This window comes from Nannobrachium achirus (genome assembly GCF_963921795.1).
Source record: "Nannobrachium achirus genome assembly, chromosome: 10".
Classification (NCBI taxonomy): Eukaryota; Metazoa; Chordata; class Actinopteri; order Myctophiformes; family Myctophidae; genus Nannobrachium; species Nannobrachium achirus.
The window spans coordinates 34,451,724-34,466,364 of record NC_137819.1 but is presented as its reverse complement, the minus strand read 5'-3'; the positions used below and the strand labels follow the sequence as shown (position 1 = coordinate 34,466,364).

The 14,641-nt window shown below is 39.8% G+C and overlaps 1 protein-coding gene across 1 annotated transcript; it reads left to right on the top strand.

Moving 5' to 3' along the window:
- The first annotated feature begins 2,344 nt into the window (after positions 1-2,344).
- On the top strand, positions 2,345-7,146 carry cks1b (CDC28 protein kinase regulatory subunit 1B). Its single transcript, XM_080735977.1, has 4 exons — positions 2,345-2,408; positions 2,628-2,695; positions 3,368-3,495; positions 6,125-7,146. The coding sequence occupies exons 2-4, from the start codon at positions 2,637-2,639 to the stop codon at positions 6,166-6,168; spliced, it is 231 nt and encodes a 76-aa protein (XP_080592103.1). The 5' UTR covers positions 2,345-2,408; positions 2,628-2,636; the 3' UTR covers positions 6,169-7,146.
- Positions 7,147-14,641: the final 7,495 nt, after the last annotated feature.

Sequence of the window (14,641 nt, the reverse complement as noted above, 5' to 3'; positions counted from 1 at the left end):
ACTTTTATTTTATCCTTTATTAATACTAGAAGCTGGGCCGCCCTTCGGGCGGCCCAGCGTCTAGTCGGCGACCTGGCCAACTCAGGAACGATGTAAATAGAGAATGAATGCCCCGCCCTTTAATGCAAACCCCATTATACCTGTTGTCATAGGACCTGTTTTGACCATCTGTTTGCCTGTGTCCATTTATGCCCATATATGGAGATATCTGTATCTGTCTGTCTGTCGTCGTCCATTTTATGTCCATATATGGAGATCACTGCAGATATAGTTCTGGGTCCATTTTATGCCCATATGCCCATATATGGAGATATCTGTCTATTTGCGTCCATTTTATGCCTGCCCCACCCTTTAATGCAAACCCCAATATACCTGTTGTCATAGGACCCGTTTTGACCATCTGTTAGCCTTTGTCCCCACCCTTTAATGCAAACCCCAATATACCTGTTGTCATAGGACCCGTTTTGACCATCTGTTTGCCTTCTGTTAGCCTTTGTCCCCACCCTTTAATGCAAACCCCAATATACCTGTTGTCATGTTGTCATAGGACCCGTTTTGACCATCTGTTTGCCTTCTGTTAGCCTTTGTCCCCACCCTTTAATGCAAACCCCAATATATGGAGATCTCTGCACACACAGTACCGGTTGCGGAAAACTCTGATGTCAGACATCAGCTCCGCATTCGGGGATTCATTTTATGCCCATATCTGGAGAACGCGCGTGCCGGTGGGAAGAACGGTTCTCGAGATTCACATACATACATACACATTCACAGAGATTTTTTGTTGACTCCTGGCGTACGTGATGTCAGAGCCTTTTATGAAGTGATGTCACAATGAGTCAGCGATTGTGCCGATTTCCTCAGGAACAGCCTGATGTTAACAATCAGCTCCGCGTAAGGAGATTCCGAACGTTTCGCGCCGCTTCGGGAAAACCGCATGCCGAGTCGGGCCGAGGCCCGGCACTGCACTCCGCGCCGCAGCGGGGAACGCGCGTGCCGAATCTGAAGCCGGTGGGACGAACGGTTCTCGAGATACGCAGATTACAAACAAACAAACAAACAAACAAACAGACAGAGATTTGTCGCATTTATAGATAGATATATCAGACCAGTTACCCATATATGGAGATCCCTGATACCCATATTTGGAGATCCATGTATATGGAGATATGGGCATATTGGTTAGACTGAAATGTATAATATTGGCATTCACAGATATGGGAGTCATCCTGGTGATGTCAGAATGAGTCAGCCATAGGCCTATATAGAGATCCGGGTGATGTAGAGTTGATGATGTCAGTGTTGGTCAGCTCCATATGGAGGTCCATGACATTAGTGATCTCCATATATGGGCAGATCAGCCTCCATATATGGGCAGGATGACATCAGGCATCTCTATATGGGCAGGTCAGACTCAGCCTCCATATGGGGCAGGTCAGCCATAGGCATTGAGGTCAGCTATAGACATTGAGGTCAGCTATAGACATTGAGGTGTTATGGAATCGAGGACCAACTGACAGGATGTTCCGGTTTACATACTTAACTGTTTTAAGGAGTAATATCTAATAATATGTAATAAGTAACATATTACTCTAAGTAATATTGCCCAACACTGGTGGTTACAACTGGTTGGCACCTTTATTTCTAACCAAAGGGAAATCAAATGCGAATTTTAGTTTTTAATATGTTTGAAGCTTATCTATGAAGCTTATCTATTAGCACTGTCACTCTGCTTTTCTCTAAACTAAAGCATCTAATAGATTTTTACCCCCAAAATTTGCCTTCAGAGCCCCCTCTCTGTGAAAGCAGGTTTGACACTCAAGAAGGTTCTTTTTTGGAACATTTTGGGGGTGGGTGCCAAAAACCACCCAGATTTTCATAGATAAGCTTCAAAAACATATTGAAAACTCAAAACTATTTAGTGTGGAGTGGGACTTTAATGTAATTTCAATGCATTGCCTAACCTATAACTATAATAATGAAGTAAACCATGAAAACATTTGAGTACTTTTTCCACCACTGAATATAAGCACTAAGCAGACCAACACCCCTGCCCTGATAATGGTCAAGGATTTAAGAGACAGCCCTTGCCCGCCAGGAACCAATCACCATTCGCTTCCTTTTCGCTGGCCAATCAGGAGACTGCGTGGAGACGTAAAAGTCATTTCCGGTGACAAGACACGACAGACCAATGGAATGCGACCTACGCCGGCCCTTCGACCAATGGGGGGCAGGGAGGGTTTTTTGAACGGTGAAAGGCGGGTTCAAGTCACATTCGAGAGGGAAACAAAAGCGAAGCGTTCGCTCACTTCATGCTGCACGCCGACTGTCAACAACAGACTGCAAGACTGTTAAACACCGGAATAATTTATTAACTAGCCTTATATTCACCGTAAATATCAAATAAGGTAAGCTTTATGCACTACACAAAACTACAAGCGCCGCGAGAGCTAACAGCGATATCTATAACAAGGAGATATTTGCAGACAGTAGTGTTTTTTTTTAGCTGTTAGCCAACTAGCAAAGATCTGACTTGTGCTGTTCTCCCTTCTGTATTCATTGTCGTCCTTTAAATTATGAATTTTCATACTGCCAGATAACGTTGACATGTTGCTCTTTTTAAACAGACAGTCGCCATGTCTCAGAAACAGATCTACTACTCTGACAAATATGATGATGAGAAATACGAGTACAGGTATGAAACTACTATAAAAACTATTCAAATGTATCCTTACAGTAGTCTACAGTCATATTAGTTAACCTGCTCAATGTACACATTAAACTGTCACCATGGAAGGTGTTTCATTTGAATCCACACAGCGATCATCTATTAGTGGACTGATGACGTAACATAATTGGGTCAACTCGTCTCTTCATCTGACCGATTATGTCATGTCATCAGACAGTGTTGGAAAGTAACTAAGTACATTTACTTGTACAATTTTGAAGTATTTATTTGTACTTGAGTATTTCCAATTACCAATACTCCACTACATTTCAGATCCAAATATTGTACCTTTACTACACTACAATCATTTGACAACTTTAGTTACAAGTTACTTTGTAGATTTAGATTTGTATTACTAAACATACATTGGCCACTTAAACCCTGTATGTTTTGGCTATTTGAAAATAGCCAATTTACAAGCCCACAATGCCTAGCATTGTGAGCGTGTAGATCTGCTATTTTCAAAAGATTTTTATACATATAAAAAGAGACATTCTGCATATTAACTTTTGGCACTTTAAGTACATTTTGTTCCCAATACAATTCCAGACTTTCACTTTACTTAAGTAAGACATTTGTGTACTTTTCCCACCACTGGTCATCCGTTCATCTTGGAATTGTTGCCTTCTGTGTCGGCAGGCATGTGATGCTGCCCAAGGATATTGCTAAGCGAGTCCCCAAAACCCATTTGATGTCGGAGACTGAGTGGAGGAACCTCGGGGTCCAGCAGAGCCAAGGATGGGTGCACTACATGATCCACCAGCCAGGTACTAAAGGGTGTTGTTGGCCTGTGCTGACAACATAGCCGAGATTTGCAGCCAGGGACGTGAAATATAGAGAGATATATTATAAATGTATATTTGTGGACTCAGTTCTCCCAAACATCATGATCTCTGTAAAGTGCCTTGGGTAAAGGCGCTATATAAATGCACCATTTACCATTTAGAACATAATGGTAAATGTGTAGCCTATTATATATATATATAGGCCTACACAAAATATTCCTCTAGGCAGCGGTGTCTAGCTTGTGTCTTGTTTTTCGGTCTACCCTCTACAGTTATCAGATCTTATGGACTAGTGTCTTTGCCACCCCTGTGAAAACTAGTTTGACAAGTGTGTTGCGTGTAATGTATGTGTAAGAACATTAACCGGCGGTGAGGCATGCACTTGTGGCTTGGTTGGGCACAAAAATTAAGGTGATGCACAGATGCATTTAACTACAGACCTACCGTAGTTGATATCCATTCTAATTGAAGCTTTCTGTGCAGGGGTGCACAAACCTTTTCAGGGAAACCAACTGAATGTAGAATTAATTCATGAAAATTGCCTTGACTTTGACAGTGGAAAAAAATGTTTTTTAAAAGTATAGCTTTCTTTAGCTTTTACAGTCATTATTAATTAGTGTAAAAGCTAAAGAAAGATATACTTTTAAAGTTTGTTTTGGGGCTTTTATGCCTTCCTGATAGGACAGTAGATTGACAGGAAATGGGAAGAGAGATGTGAAGAGGGAGTGACATGCAGCAACGGTCGTCATGAACGGGACTCGAACCCTCGACACGCTGTCAGGTGTCAGAGCCTGTGTGGTTCGTGCCTGGTCTGCTAGGCCAGCCGGCACCCCAAGAAAGCTAGACATTTAGTTTTTCAACATCATTTTGACCAAAAACAAGGTCTTAGGACACCAACGCCTCCTTCAAAGTACATGAACAGAAACTCATGCGTGTGACGTGTAATAGCCTTAAGCTGGCCTTACACTACAAGATAATCGGGGTGGGGGCTACCAGTAAGCAACAGCAACTAATCATATCGGCAAATTCATTTCAAAAACGGAGAAATCACTCAATTTGGTGTTAAAAGTGAACAAGTAACTGTTCTTTTATTTCAAACAAAGCGCTTTACAGAGTTAATAATAACAAAGCGCTTTACAGAGCAGAAATGAAGCACAAATGCTTAACAGAAACCGTACACATGAGTACAATAAAGTAGTAGTATTAAAAAAAATGAAAACATCAGCAGCAAGGACTATCATAAAAACATTTTTCAGAACAGTGCGGACATGAATAACAGCACAGATTTAAAGCTATCCTCAGAGGCTGCCTGTCTTCGGTGTAGTGAGAGTTTATTCCAAGCTGTCGGTCCGTAGAAGCAGAATTCTGCTTGACCATATTTTTCATTTGCCATTTTAGGCACATCGATCAGGTCTGTACTAGAATACCTGAGGGCGGTTTGGAAAGTATCTAGGCAGGCAGTCATAATGTTACTGTAAGAACTCTGCAATCAAATAGATAAAGTCCACAGGACCTTTTTTGTGTTCTACTTTTAGCCTTTATGTCTGACTATACCAGTCCTTGTGCTGTTTACAAATCAAAAACTGCTATACCTATAGAACACCACGTTACCGGCCCTTGTAATAACCAGTGGTGGGAAAAGTATTAACATTTCCTACAGTATTGGCATCAAACTAATATACTTAAAGTACCAAAAGTAAAAGTTTGAGTTTAAGAAAATCAGATCTTCAAGCTTACAAATTGTCGCGCCGTGTTGTGAACTTGTAGATCGGTATAAAATAGTGCTGAAGTGGTTTATGTATGTTTTATAATATAATATATCTGCAAAATAACTAGAAACTAATGTTTTCAAATAATTGTAGTGGAGTAAAAGTACAATATTTGCCTCTGATATGTATTGGACCGAGTAAGTAAAAGTATTGGAAATACTCAAGTAAAGTACAAATACCTCAAAATTGTACTTAAGTAAATGTAGTTACTTTTTCACCACTGGTAACACCAGTGACAAGTCCACTGATGCTTCATGAGTGGATCACTCCCTGGACACCCTTTAGACAAAGCCCAGCTACAGACAATGCTAGGGGCTGTTTGTAATGCCAACAGCTGCTGTTGCACCTTTCTTATTTGAAGAGAATACATAGGTTTTATGGCTATCTGGTTACTTGTCTGAACTTGCAACCTTTGACAACCAGCATATGTTCAGCGGGTATACAGAACCATCTGTTTCAAAAGGTGCACAGATTGACAAGAGATATTCAGAGATTGATGATGGGAACATTTTGTGTTTTCTCTTAGATCTCTGTTACCCATAACTCAACTTAAACTTTAGCTTGGAATGGGGCACTTGATTTTAAAAGTGTTTTCTGTATTTTTGTGTACCATTAATACACATCTATAAGAGACAGACCAGTGTGGTACTCATCCCTATGTTTTCATAACCACTTAAACTATATTTGTTGTATGCGACTACGAGTTGCGCTTGTTGTAGCTCGGCTGTTACCGCAGGATGTTGGCTTATTTTCACCAAAATGTTCCCCTGTTATGACATTCCCAGAAAAGGGATGCTGACAAGATGGTTAATCTTTTTTCCTTCTACCCTATTTTTATTCAGAACCACACATCCTGCTCTTTAGGCGCCCACTGCCTAACAAATGAACTTTTGAAGGGGAAATTCTCTGGGTCCGGAGATGATTGGCTCTATTGGGGAGCACCACAGACCCACCACACACCACAAATGGGGATCACGTTTTGATAGATTGACCAGCTCAATGAGTGGAAGATGACTTGGAAAATCATCATCTGAAGCTCCCTGGTCGGGCACATCATCTTGGACCTGGAGAGAAGGATGGACCCGGTAATGAAAAGAGAGGGCGAAGTACTTTTGAACGCAAAGATCATGACGCCTCTTTTGGAAAGAATACCGGGTGCATCTGCCATCTGTGACTTGCCACTTGCCGGCAATGTGCAAAACGGCACACGATATCCTGTCAGCTTAATATCTTTTTTTCCCCCTCTGTCTCTCTCTTTTCCGTCTTGATGAATCTGTTCACTTTACCATTCCAAGCTTTTTTTAAATGTTTGTCTGGGGAATGAAACTTGTTAAACGGATTCTAAACCAGTGGATTCTGTGCCAATGTGTCTCTTATTCTCATTGTTAGATCCTGAGCCTGCTAGTAGTGAGAGCTTCATAAGCAAACATGTCCTTTAAAAAAAAAAGAGAGAAAAGAAAACTGAACATGATGTGACACTCAGTATTTTTCCCTGCCCTACATATTTAGCATAGAAAGTAACTTCGAGTTTCCAATTCTTTCACTAAAGTAGAGAAACATACCAGCCACAGACACATTTTTACCAGGCTATAGCTTCTGGCTGTTGATAACCCACTGTTGCTAAAGTGTTGATGGTGGTTTTTATTATGTGGTATGCTGCTGCTCCGTTTAAATGACACTGTATCATAACATTTAATGATCTTAATAATGCACATGGAAAACCTGCATCTATGTAAGTGGCAGAAGCCTCGGATGCTGAGAAAAGGATGTCTGGTTCTTTCTACAAAGAGTAATGCGGCCAGTTAACTATTCTTCAGTGATTTGATTGTGCCGATCAGCTGCTCCAGTATTTATACATTTTTATTCCCACTTTGAAATAAATGTTGAAGCCATTGTACTATCTTGATGTTTGTTGGACAAATGCACCTCTGTATTTGGCCTGCCCTATTGACAATAAGGAAACTGAAATGTCCTCCATCATTGTATAGATTTATGGTCGGATGATTAGATTATGAGATGAAAAACATAGCCGTGACACTTGGATGCAGAAAGTACCACCTGCTCTTGGTTTTATAGCTGTTCATAAGAGCTATGTCAAATTTGTAGGCTTGAGATTGGTTCAGAAATGGGTGATTAGAGCATTAAACCTTTACTGACTTGCAGACTTGGGCTTTACGTTTTGAGTATGCAAATACTGTTTTCATTTATTTGAGTTTATCTTTCAAAATCAAGATTTTCTAAAATGCTGTATAATGTTTGTAAATACTTGCAGAAAATAATTAGTTGCTTCTGTCCCCCCAAAACATGACTTTTGTAAACAGGGATTGTAAGATTACTTAAAGAGGATTATGTTAGATTTGTAATATCCATATCATTTTTGGAAGAGAGAAAATGTTTTGTATTTTGTTTTCAAAATTATGGATGTCATTTAAAAAATAGATGTATAGCTGACTTTGTAATGTCCTTAAAAGTACATTTTCTGCATTTAAAAATGTGCCTCATATTGCTGCACTCAATCTTCTATACTACATCGGGTAGATTAAACCATGGCATTGAACAAATCTAATATTGAATTTTGAGTGTACTTTATCACCAGAGTGTAATTAAATCCCGGTTAATTTATACTTTGTCATGCAATCGTGATTGCTGAAAGTAACAGTTTTTCAACGAAAAAACAGCTTCATGGTCATCATGAGTTTGTTCATTTCCATCTCGCTCAGATCTTTGACCAAGAGGCTCAAAGACGTGTAGCCCATTTCTTTTACACCACTATGGGGTTCACTTTCTTGCTTGTGACTGTCAGTCCACCTTGCATACAACCAACCCAACATAAAGCAATGGCAACATGACTAACCTTATTAGTGACCGTAACATAATTGTAATGGTCGTGGCAGCTTCCATGTTTATTGAGAATTGCTCATAACATGGTACATTTGGTGCATTTATTTAAATGATTACTCTGAATGTCAACATATCTATTGATAGTTACTAACACACAGGCCATGAGGCACAGAGTCTATTACTGTACTGTACACATGATGAATGCAAATACTAAATGTCATACAGAATGAAATATTGTTTGGCATGTACAGTAACATTCAGTGGAGAAGAAAATCTAAATGTGCAACCTGCATTTGGACATCAGGACATCACTTTTGTTATGTGATGGCTTGGTGTAAACTACTGTCTACCTTTTCCTTTCTTCCTCTGAATAATAATGGTTTCCATGTTGAGAAATGTTCATATAGTTTCAAACACTTTCAAAAAGCAGTGGAAATAGCCGATCTACAAGCTCACGACGTGTCACGATGCAACGCGTCGTGAGCTTGCAGATCGGCTCTTTCCACTATCAATGTTATTTTTAAAGTTGTCATATATGTCAGTAATTTATTTGTATGTAGGTTATGTGTCATATCTGCCATGTGCAACTTCAAAGCCTACAAGCCAAACAGAAATGTAATTGTCAACGAGAAAAACACAATAAAATTATTTGAGTCACAAATAATCCTCATGTAAAATGTCATAATCGTGACAGCCCTACCAGGGACCTGCCACAAATCACAGTACCAACCCTGGCAAATGGGGGTGGGGTGTCACACTGAAAACTAGTGTTCGTTGACTTCGTTCCATGCACACATAGTACAATATGCATCTCAGAACTGAGGTTTCTCTGCACATTAGTCTGGGATGTATGTATACGTACGCACTGTACAGTATGTCTGGAGTAATTCATATCTCATGAGTCATGACCCTTGGGCTGTTATGAAAACCTCATGATATTATTAAAAAAGTGAGTGGTCATCAGTCTAAAAGTAAATCAGATGTTTTTAATTACTTAACAGGTTGTGTTGTGCAAGACGAGGCTTTTCCATCCCTAGCAGCAATATATTCTTACCAACACCTGGCTTTCTTAAGTGTCTAAGTACCGGTATAAACCACCACAGTAGTGTATTGTGTCCATCTTTAAATATTTTAATTTTATTATTTCATTTGAACTTAATTTAGGTTTATTTCTCTGTCACAGGCATACATCACTCTAGCGCAGGGGTCTTCAACAGGGGGTCCTCCAAATCTTCCAATCCTTTTTATATTAACAACTTGAACACTTGTGTCCATATTCTGAGAACTGTAGCCAAAAATAGCAGATCTACAAGCTCGCTGCGAGGCGTTGTGAGCTTGTAGATCTGCTATTTTCGGCAAAGAGGTTTTGTGTAGAGGGGAAAAAGAGCAGACTAAGTACAGAGTAAAAGGTCAAGTTTATTAGGTAATGATGGCTCGATTGGTTAAATATCTTTGACATGAATCCAAAATACACTGATGATTGTGCCGTCAAACGATGAAACTATATGGGTGTGGGGGGTCCCTGCTTCATCTCTCTCTCAGCTAAGGGGTCCTTGGCCTGAAAACGTTGAAGACCCCTGCTCTAGCGAATTGTGTTTTGTGCTAACGTTCAACTGGGCGGAAAAAGCAATTTTGCTCTAAAATGCTCCTGGTCAGAGTGCGGTCACCCTGCACACCTGTCAATAGCTGTCATCACACAAGAATCTATCTCACGTGCCATACAGTATCAGGTGTGCATACTGTACATTTTCAGCATGGCTGGCCCCAGTGGGAAATAAACCTGATGTGAGTGCCACACACTCACATTGAGCTATGCAGACTTAATATTAGTACAATTTGAGCTATGCAGCAGACATAATATTAGTAAATAATTAGCACAGTTGTCATTTCATGATATTTGCCATATCCTGCACTCCACAAACTAAATGGCCACAAACAGATTCAGTCAACATGAGACAGTGTATCACTGGCAGACTGCACGGTCAAATGATTCTGTGGGTATTTTAGTTGGTAGTGCTTTCAAGGATTGCTCCCTTTAAAGAGGCACTTTACTCAATTTATTTGGTATTCTTAACAGAATAATAGCGGAAAAAAAATTAAGCAATCTATCTAAGAGAATAATAGATACTGTAGGAACCGTATGTATTGCAACACATCTTCTTGCAATATATTCTTTTTAACTATTAATAATATTTGTATGGCTATACCTTTATTACATATATGGGAAAACATTGTGATTTACAACATTGCTAATTAAGCTGGGTTTGGTAAAAAATACTTATTGACAATTTGTCAAAACAAAAACAAATCTTACTCCTAAATGGTCACATTTATGAACAGTGAAATCATTCATTCATTATGTCAGTGCAAAGTAGTGCAAATCAAATGTGCAGAGCATATTTTGATTCTAGGCTGCAGAAACAAATATGTGTGTGTTTTAAACTTTGAGCTATGGAGGGCAGTATTACACAGTCGGGGAAGAGGAGCATTTATATTCAGCTGGGTGGTAGATAGACTGCTAAGAATACCAAATTTACCCGTAGAAATTTGTATTTGTAGGCATAAATGTATTTTTCTATGCCTAGAGAGACTCCTTCCTCTATTTACATAGTTCAAGACTGAAAATCACTTCAATGTCCGTCAATTCTAATCTTAAAATGAAAATACTGAGGCCATGAGCTATGCATAGTTTGGGATTGGGTGTACTGTAGACACTGTGGAAGCCTTTAGACACCATGGATGATAACCACACAACTGGGGCAGATACGGATAATGTGGAAAAGAAAATGTTTATGGGGGTGTGGGGGGGATCACAGGGAGATTTCCTCCCATCTCTAGAAAAAATGTTGCAGAGGTTGGCAATCACCAGGATATGATGGTCAGCAATTTCAACCCCCCTGCCGAGATCCAGAGAGAGATGTGTGGGTGTGAGAATGAGATCTTTGATGCCTCATGGGAGTGAAAAAAAAGAAGGTGGTGCGGCAGCTCAGGGGGCATCTATGAATCATGCTGGAATAGGTTTCCATAGAACGCTTGCCAGTGAATGATAACCCAAACCCGCAACCGTTTACAGGAAAGCAGAAATACTACTGCCCAAACTTTGCTGTACACCAGTGGGTCTCAATTTAAGGGAGGTACCGAGTACCCCCCATCGAGCAGCGCGGTGGTTTTAGAAATGAGAAAATATACTTCTCAGATATAAATTACAATTATGTTTACAGTCTTTATGATAAATGCTGTCTCTAGTGAAACAATATTTTCCTGCCGCCAGGCTTTCTCCAATAATTAATCAAGGGGAATGATCCAAAATGAGAAAATACAACTTGCACTCGCTGCTTGAATGTCACGGTTCAGCAGTTTTTCAGTGTGTGCCCAATCTGGGAAATTGCGGTTAGACAATTGTTTCTAGGGATCATGTGCCAAAAGAACCACCACTGAACACAGTTTGTACAAGAGGCCAAAATGATAATAATCTCTGTCTGCGTGCATCAGTTTCTCAAATACACAGACACATGGAAGTCCCATAAAAAGGCCTGAGGATTCTGCCAAGTAGGCCTACAAGGTAATATCCTGACTGTTAATTCAACAGGGGAAATCTGCACAGGGAATTGGAGGGGAGATACATGGACAAAAAGCCATGCCAGATAAAATGGAAGTCTTCCAGGAGAGGATTAGAGGAGTGGGCTATATGGTAGCCTATACTTCGTCAGACATCCACAAAAATAACTGAATTTTCAATTGAATTGTCCCACGAAGATCATGTCATTCTTACCGCGAGACACAAGCGCCAGACAAAGTGCAGCTTAAATTAATTTTAAGGAGAAAAAAAAAAACATAGATTCTGTGAGATGAAAAGACTGGGCATGCAGAAAAAAAGATGAGAGTGGTGGGAGTGTCAGTGAGAGAATAAGTGGGGGCACAGAGAAAGGGAAAGTGTGTGTGGAAGAGAAAGAAGGTCAGACAGAGAGATGGGAAGTGCTGTAGCGAGAAGGGGTATTTACAGTATGTCTGGGTGTCGGTGGCACAGCAGGGTGCCTTCTAAAAGGGAGGCAAGTTTGATAGAGAAGGATTGAGAAGAGAGAGGGAAGTCTATTTGAAAGAGGTCTGATGGAACAAAGAGTCTGCTAGATTAGTCCATTAGGATGTCCACAGAATTATGTTCTTAAAATGAATTTTAGAGCACCATTAAATAATTTAGAGGAATAATCTTTCAAAGTATACATGAAAGGGCACCTTAAACCAGAGGTTAATTTCAAAGAAACAACAAACTGTCCACGGTAAATTAGTCTTTGAATAATACATCCCGTGAAATGTATAATTTAGTTTACATGATTTGCTGATTTGCCTCAAAAGGCATTACTGTCAGTGGAATGGAAATGTGAAAATGAGCACTTACACCCAAGTGCACATCACTTATGATTCCAGAGAGCCAGTTGTATTTTTTAAACCTCGAGATTTAATCTTACATAGCCTACTATTACATAAGAGTAAAATGCCTCAACACTAGCAATAAACAACATCAAATAAATAATAAAGAATAGCAATAGTAAGAAAGAGAATAACAGATTATGTAAATGGTAAATGGTGCATTTATATACCGCTTTCATCCAAGGCGCTTTACAGAGATTGTGCATTCCATTCACACACACATTCATACACCGATCGCGGAGGAAACCATGCAAGGCACCAAGCTGCTCATGGGGAGCAACTAGGGGTTCAGAGTCTTGCTCATGGACACTTCGAGTCTTCATGTCTGGGCTGGGGAACCCGGGATCGAACTGGGAACTCTTTGGGAACCCTCCGTGTTCTAAGACAGCCATACCCCTGAGCCAAGACAAGCCAAAACCACATCTCTTTGATAAATGCTGGTCTGATTTTATGATTTTTTTATAACTACAGTAGGCCTACATGGAAAATATCTCACAGTCTGCGTGATTATCTTTTATTGATTGATTAGTTTATTGAAAATAAATTCAAAAGGATACAAACACAAGAAAGCCCATAGGCTAGTTTCCATTGCGAACAAGTAATGTTGTACATATGCACATATCATGTACATGAGTAAATATTTACAATTTGTATGAATTATTTTTTATTGATACTGACATGTTATTTAATTATGGCCCATGTTTGGGGAGGGTGGGGGGAGGACTGGTCTTGTGGGACAATATCGTTTTTTTCATCTGTTACTGCTGTTGATGTTAGTGTTTTTGTTTAATATTCTATAAACAAATTGTTCATAAAACTACAACAAAAACAACACACAGACTGCCTCTGAACAAAGACAGACAGTCGAGGGTGGGGGGCGGTGTCTGGATTAGCGTTTTCAGAGCTTGTTATACTTTTTCCTGGTCTGGTCATTCATAAATCTGATCCGATTGTCTGGGGGGAAGAAGTTATTGAGCACTAATGAGCAGCCTACTACCAGTGGCACTAAGCAGAGGCTCTTGATCATATCTATTTATTGCTACAGGCGTACGTGACAAAAGTTGGAGCCTAAACCTTAACATTTTGTTACAAGTTCTTATGAAGACCATTTGAAAGACTTAGACTTTAGATCAAGGGTCTTCAACAGGGGGTCTGGGACCCCTAGGGGGTCCTCAGAGTCACTACAGGGGATCTTCCAAATCTTTGAGTGATAGAAACTTTTTTCTCCTTTTTTATAATAACCACTTGAACCATATGCATATTGTCCATATTCTGAGAACTTTAGCCAAAAATAGCAGATCTACATGCTCACAACGCCTCGCGATGCGAGGCGTTGTGCAGCTTGTAGATCGGCTATTTTCGACAAAGAGCTTTGGTGGGGAAAAGGAGCAGACTAAGTACAGAGTGAAAGGTCAAGTTTATTAAGTATTGACGGTTCAAGTGTTTAAATATCTGAAAACACAAACTGACATGAATCCAAAATACACTGATGATAGTGCTGTCAAACGATGAAACGATGAATCTATTAACAGGTTGAGGGGGCCCCTGCTTCATCTCTCTCTCAACTAAGGGGTCCTTGGTCTGAAAACGTTGAAGACCCCTGGCTTAGACTTTAGATGGCCATGTTCAGGTGACCATCTCCACAGGAGGGGAGATATTAAGATGCTTAAATCATTATCCAGTGGAGGTGAACATCAGTCACAGGGTTATGAGTTCATAGTCTGCACTGTTACTCAGTCAGACGTACGCCTCCAAGTCATCAAGATTAAGATTTCAGTAGCTATGAAGCACACATCTAGAGTTATTCAGAATGACATCTTTATACTTATTATTTTCTTATTTCCTCATTGAAAGTATTTATGAACATGCTTCAAGGGACCAAAAGATATTAAACTCACTGAAATGTCCTGCAAGCATTCAATCCAAGTATAAATTACTAGATTGAATGTCATAAAAAAGTCATTCTGAAGACATCATTTGCAATTTATTTGCACTATTCACATTTCATGTCTCAATCTAATCTGTCCCGTCATGAAGACATTTGAGATCACCTGAAGTGGATATAATTGGTGTACAAGTCAATAGGGGAT

Coding starts and splice junctions, on each gene's coding strand:
- cks1b (XM_080735977.1), top strand. CDS start 2,637: ATGTCTCAGAAACAGATCTACTACTCTGACAAATATGATGATGAGAAA. Junction 2,696..3,367: donor GATGAGAAATACGAGTACAG/GTATGAAACTAC, acceptor CTGTGTCGGCAG/GCATGTGATGCTGCCCAAGG. Junction 3,496..6,124: donor CTACATGATCCACCAGCCAG/GTACTAAAGGGT, acceptor ATTTTTATTCAG/AACCACACATCCTGCTCTTT.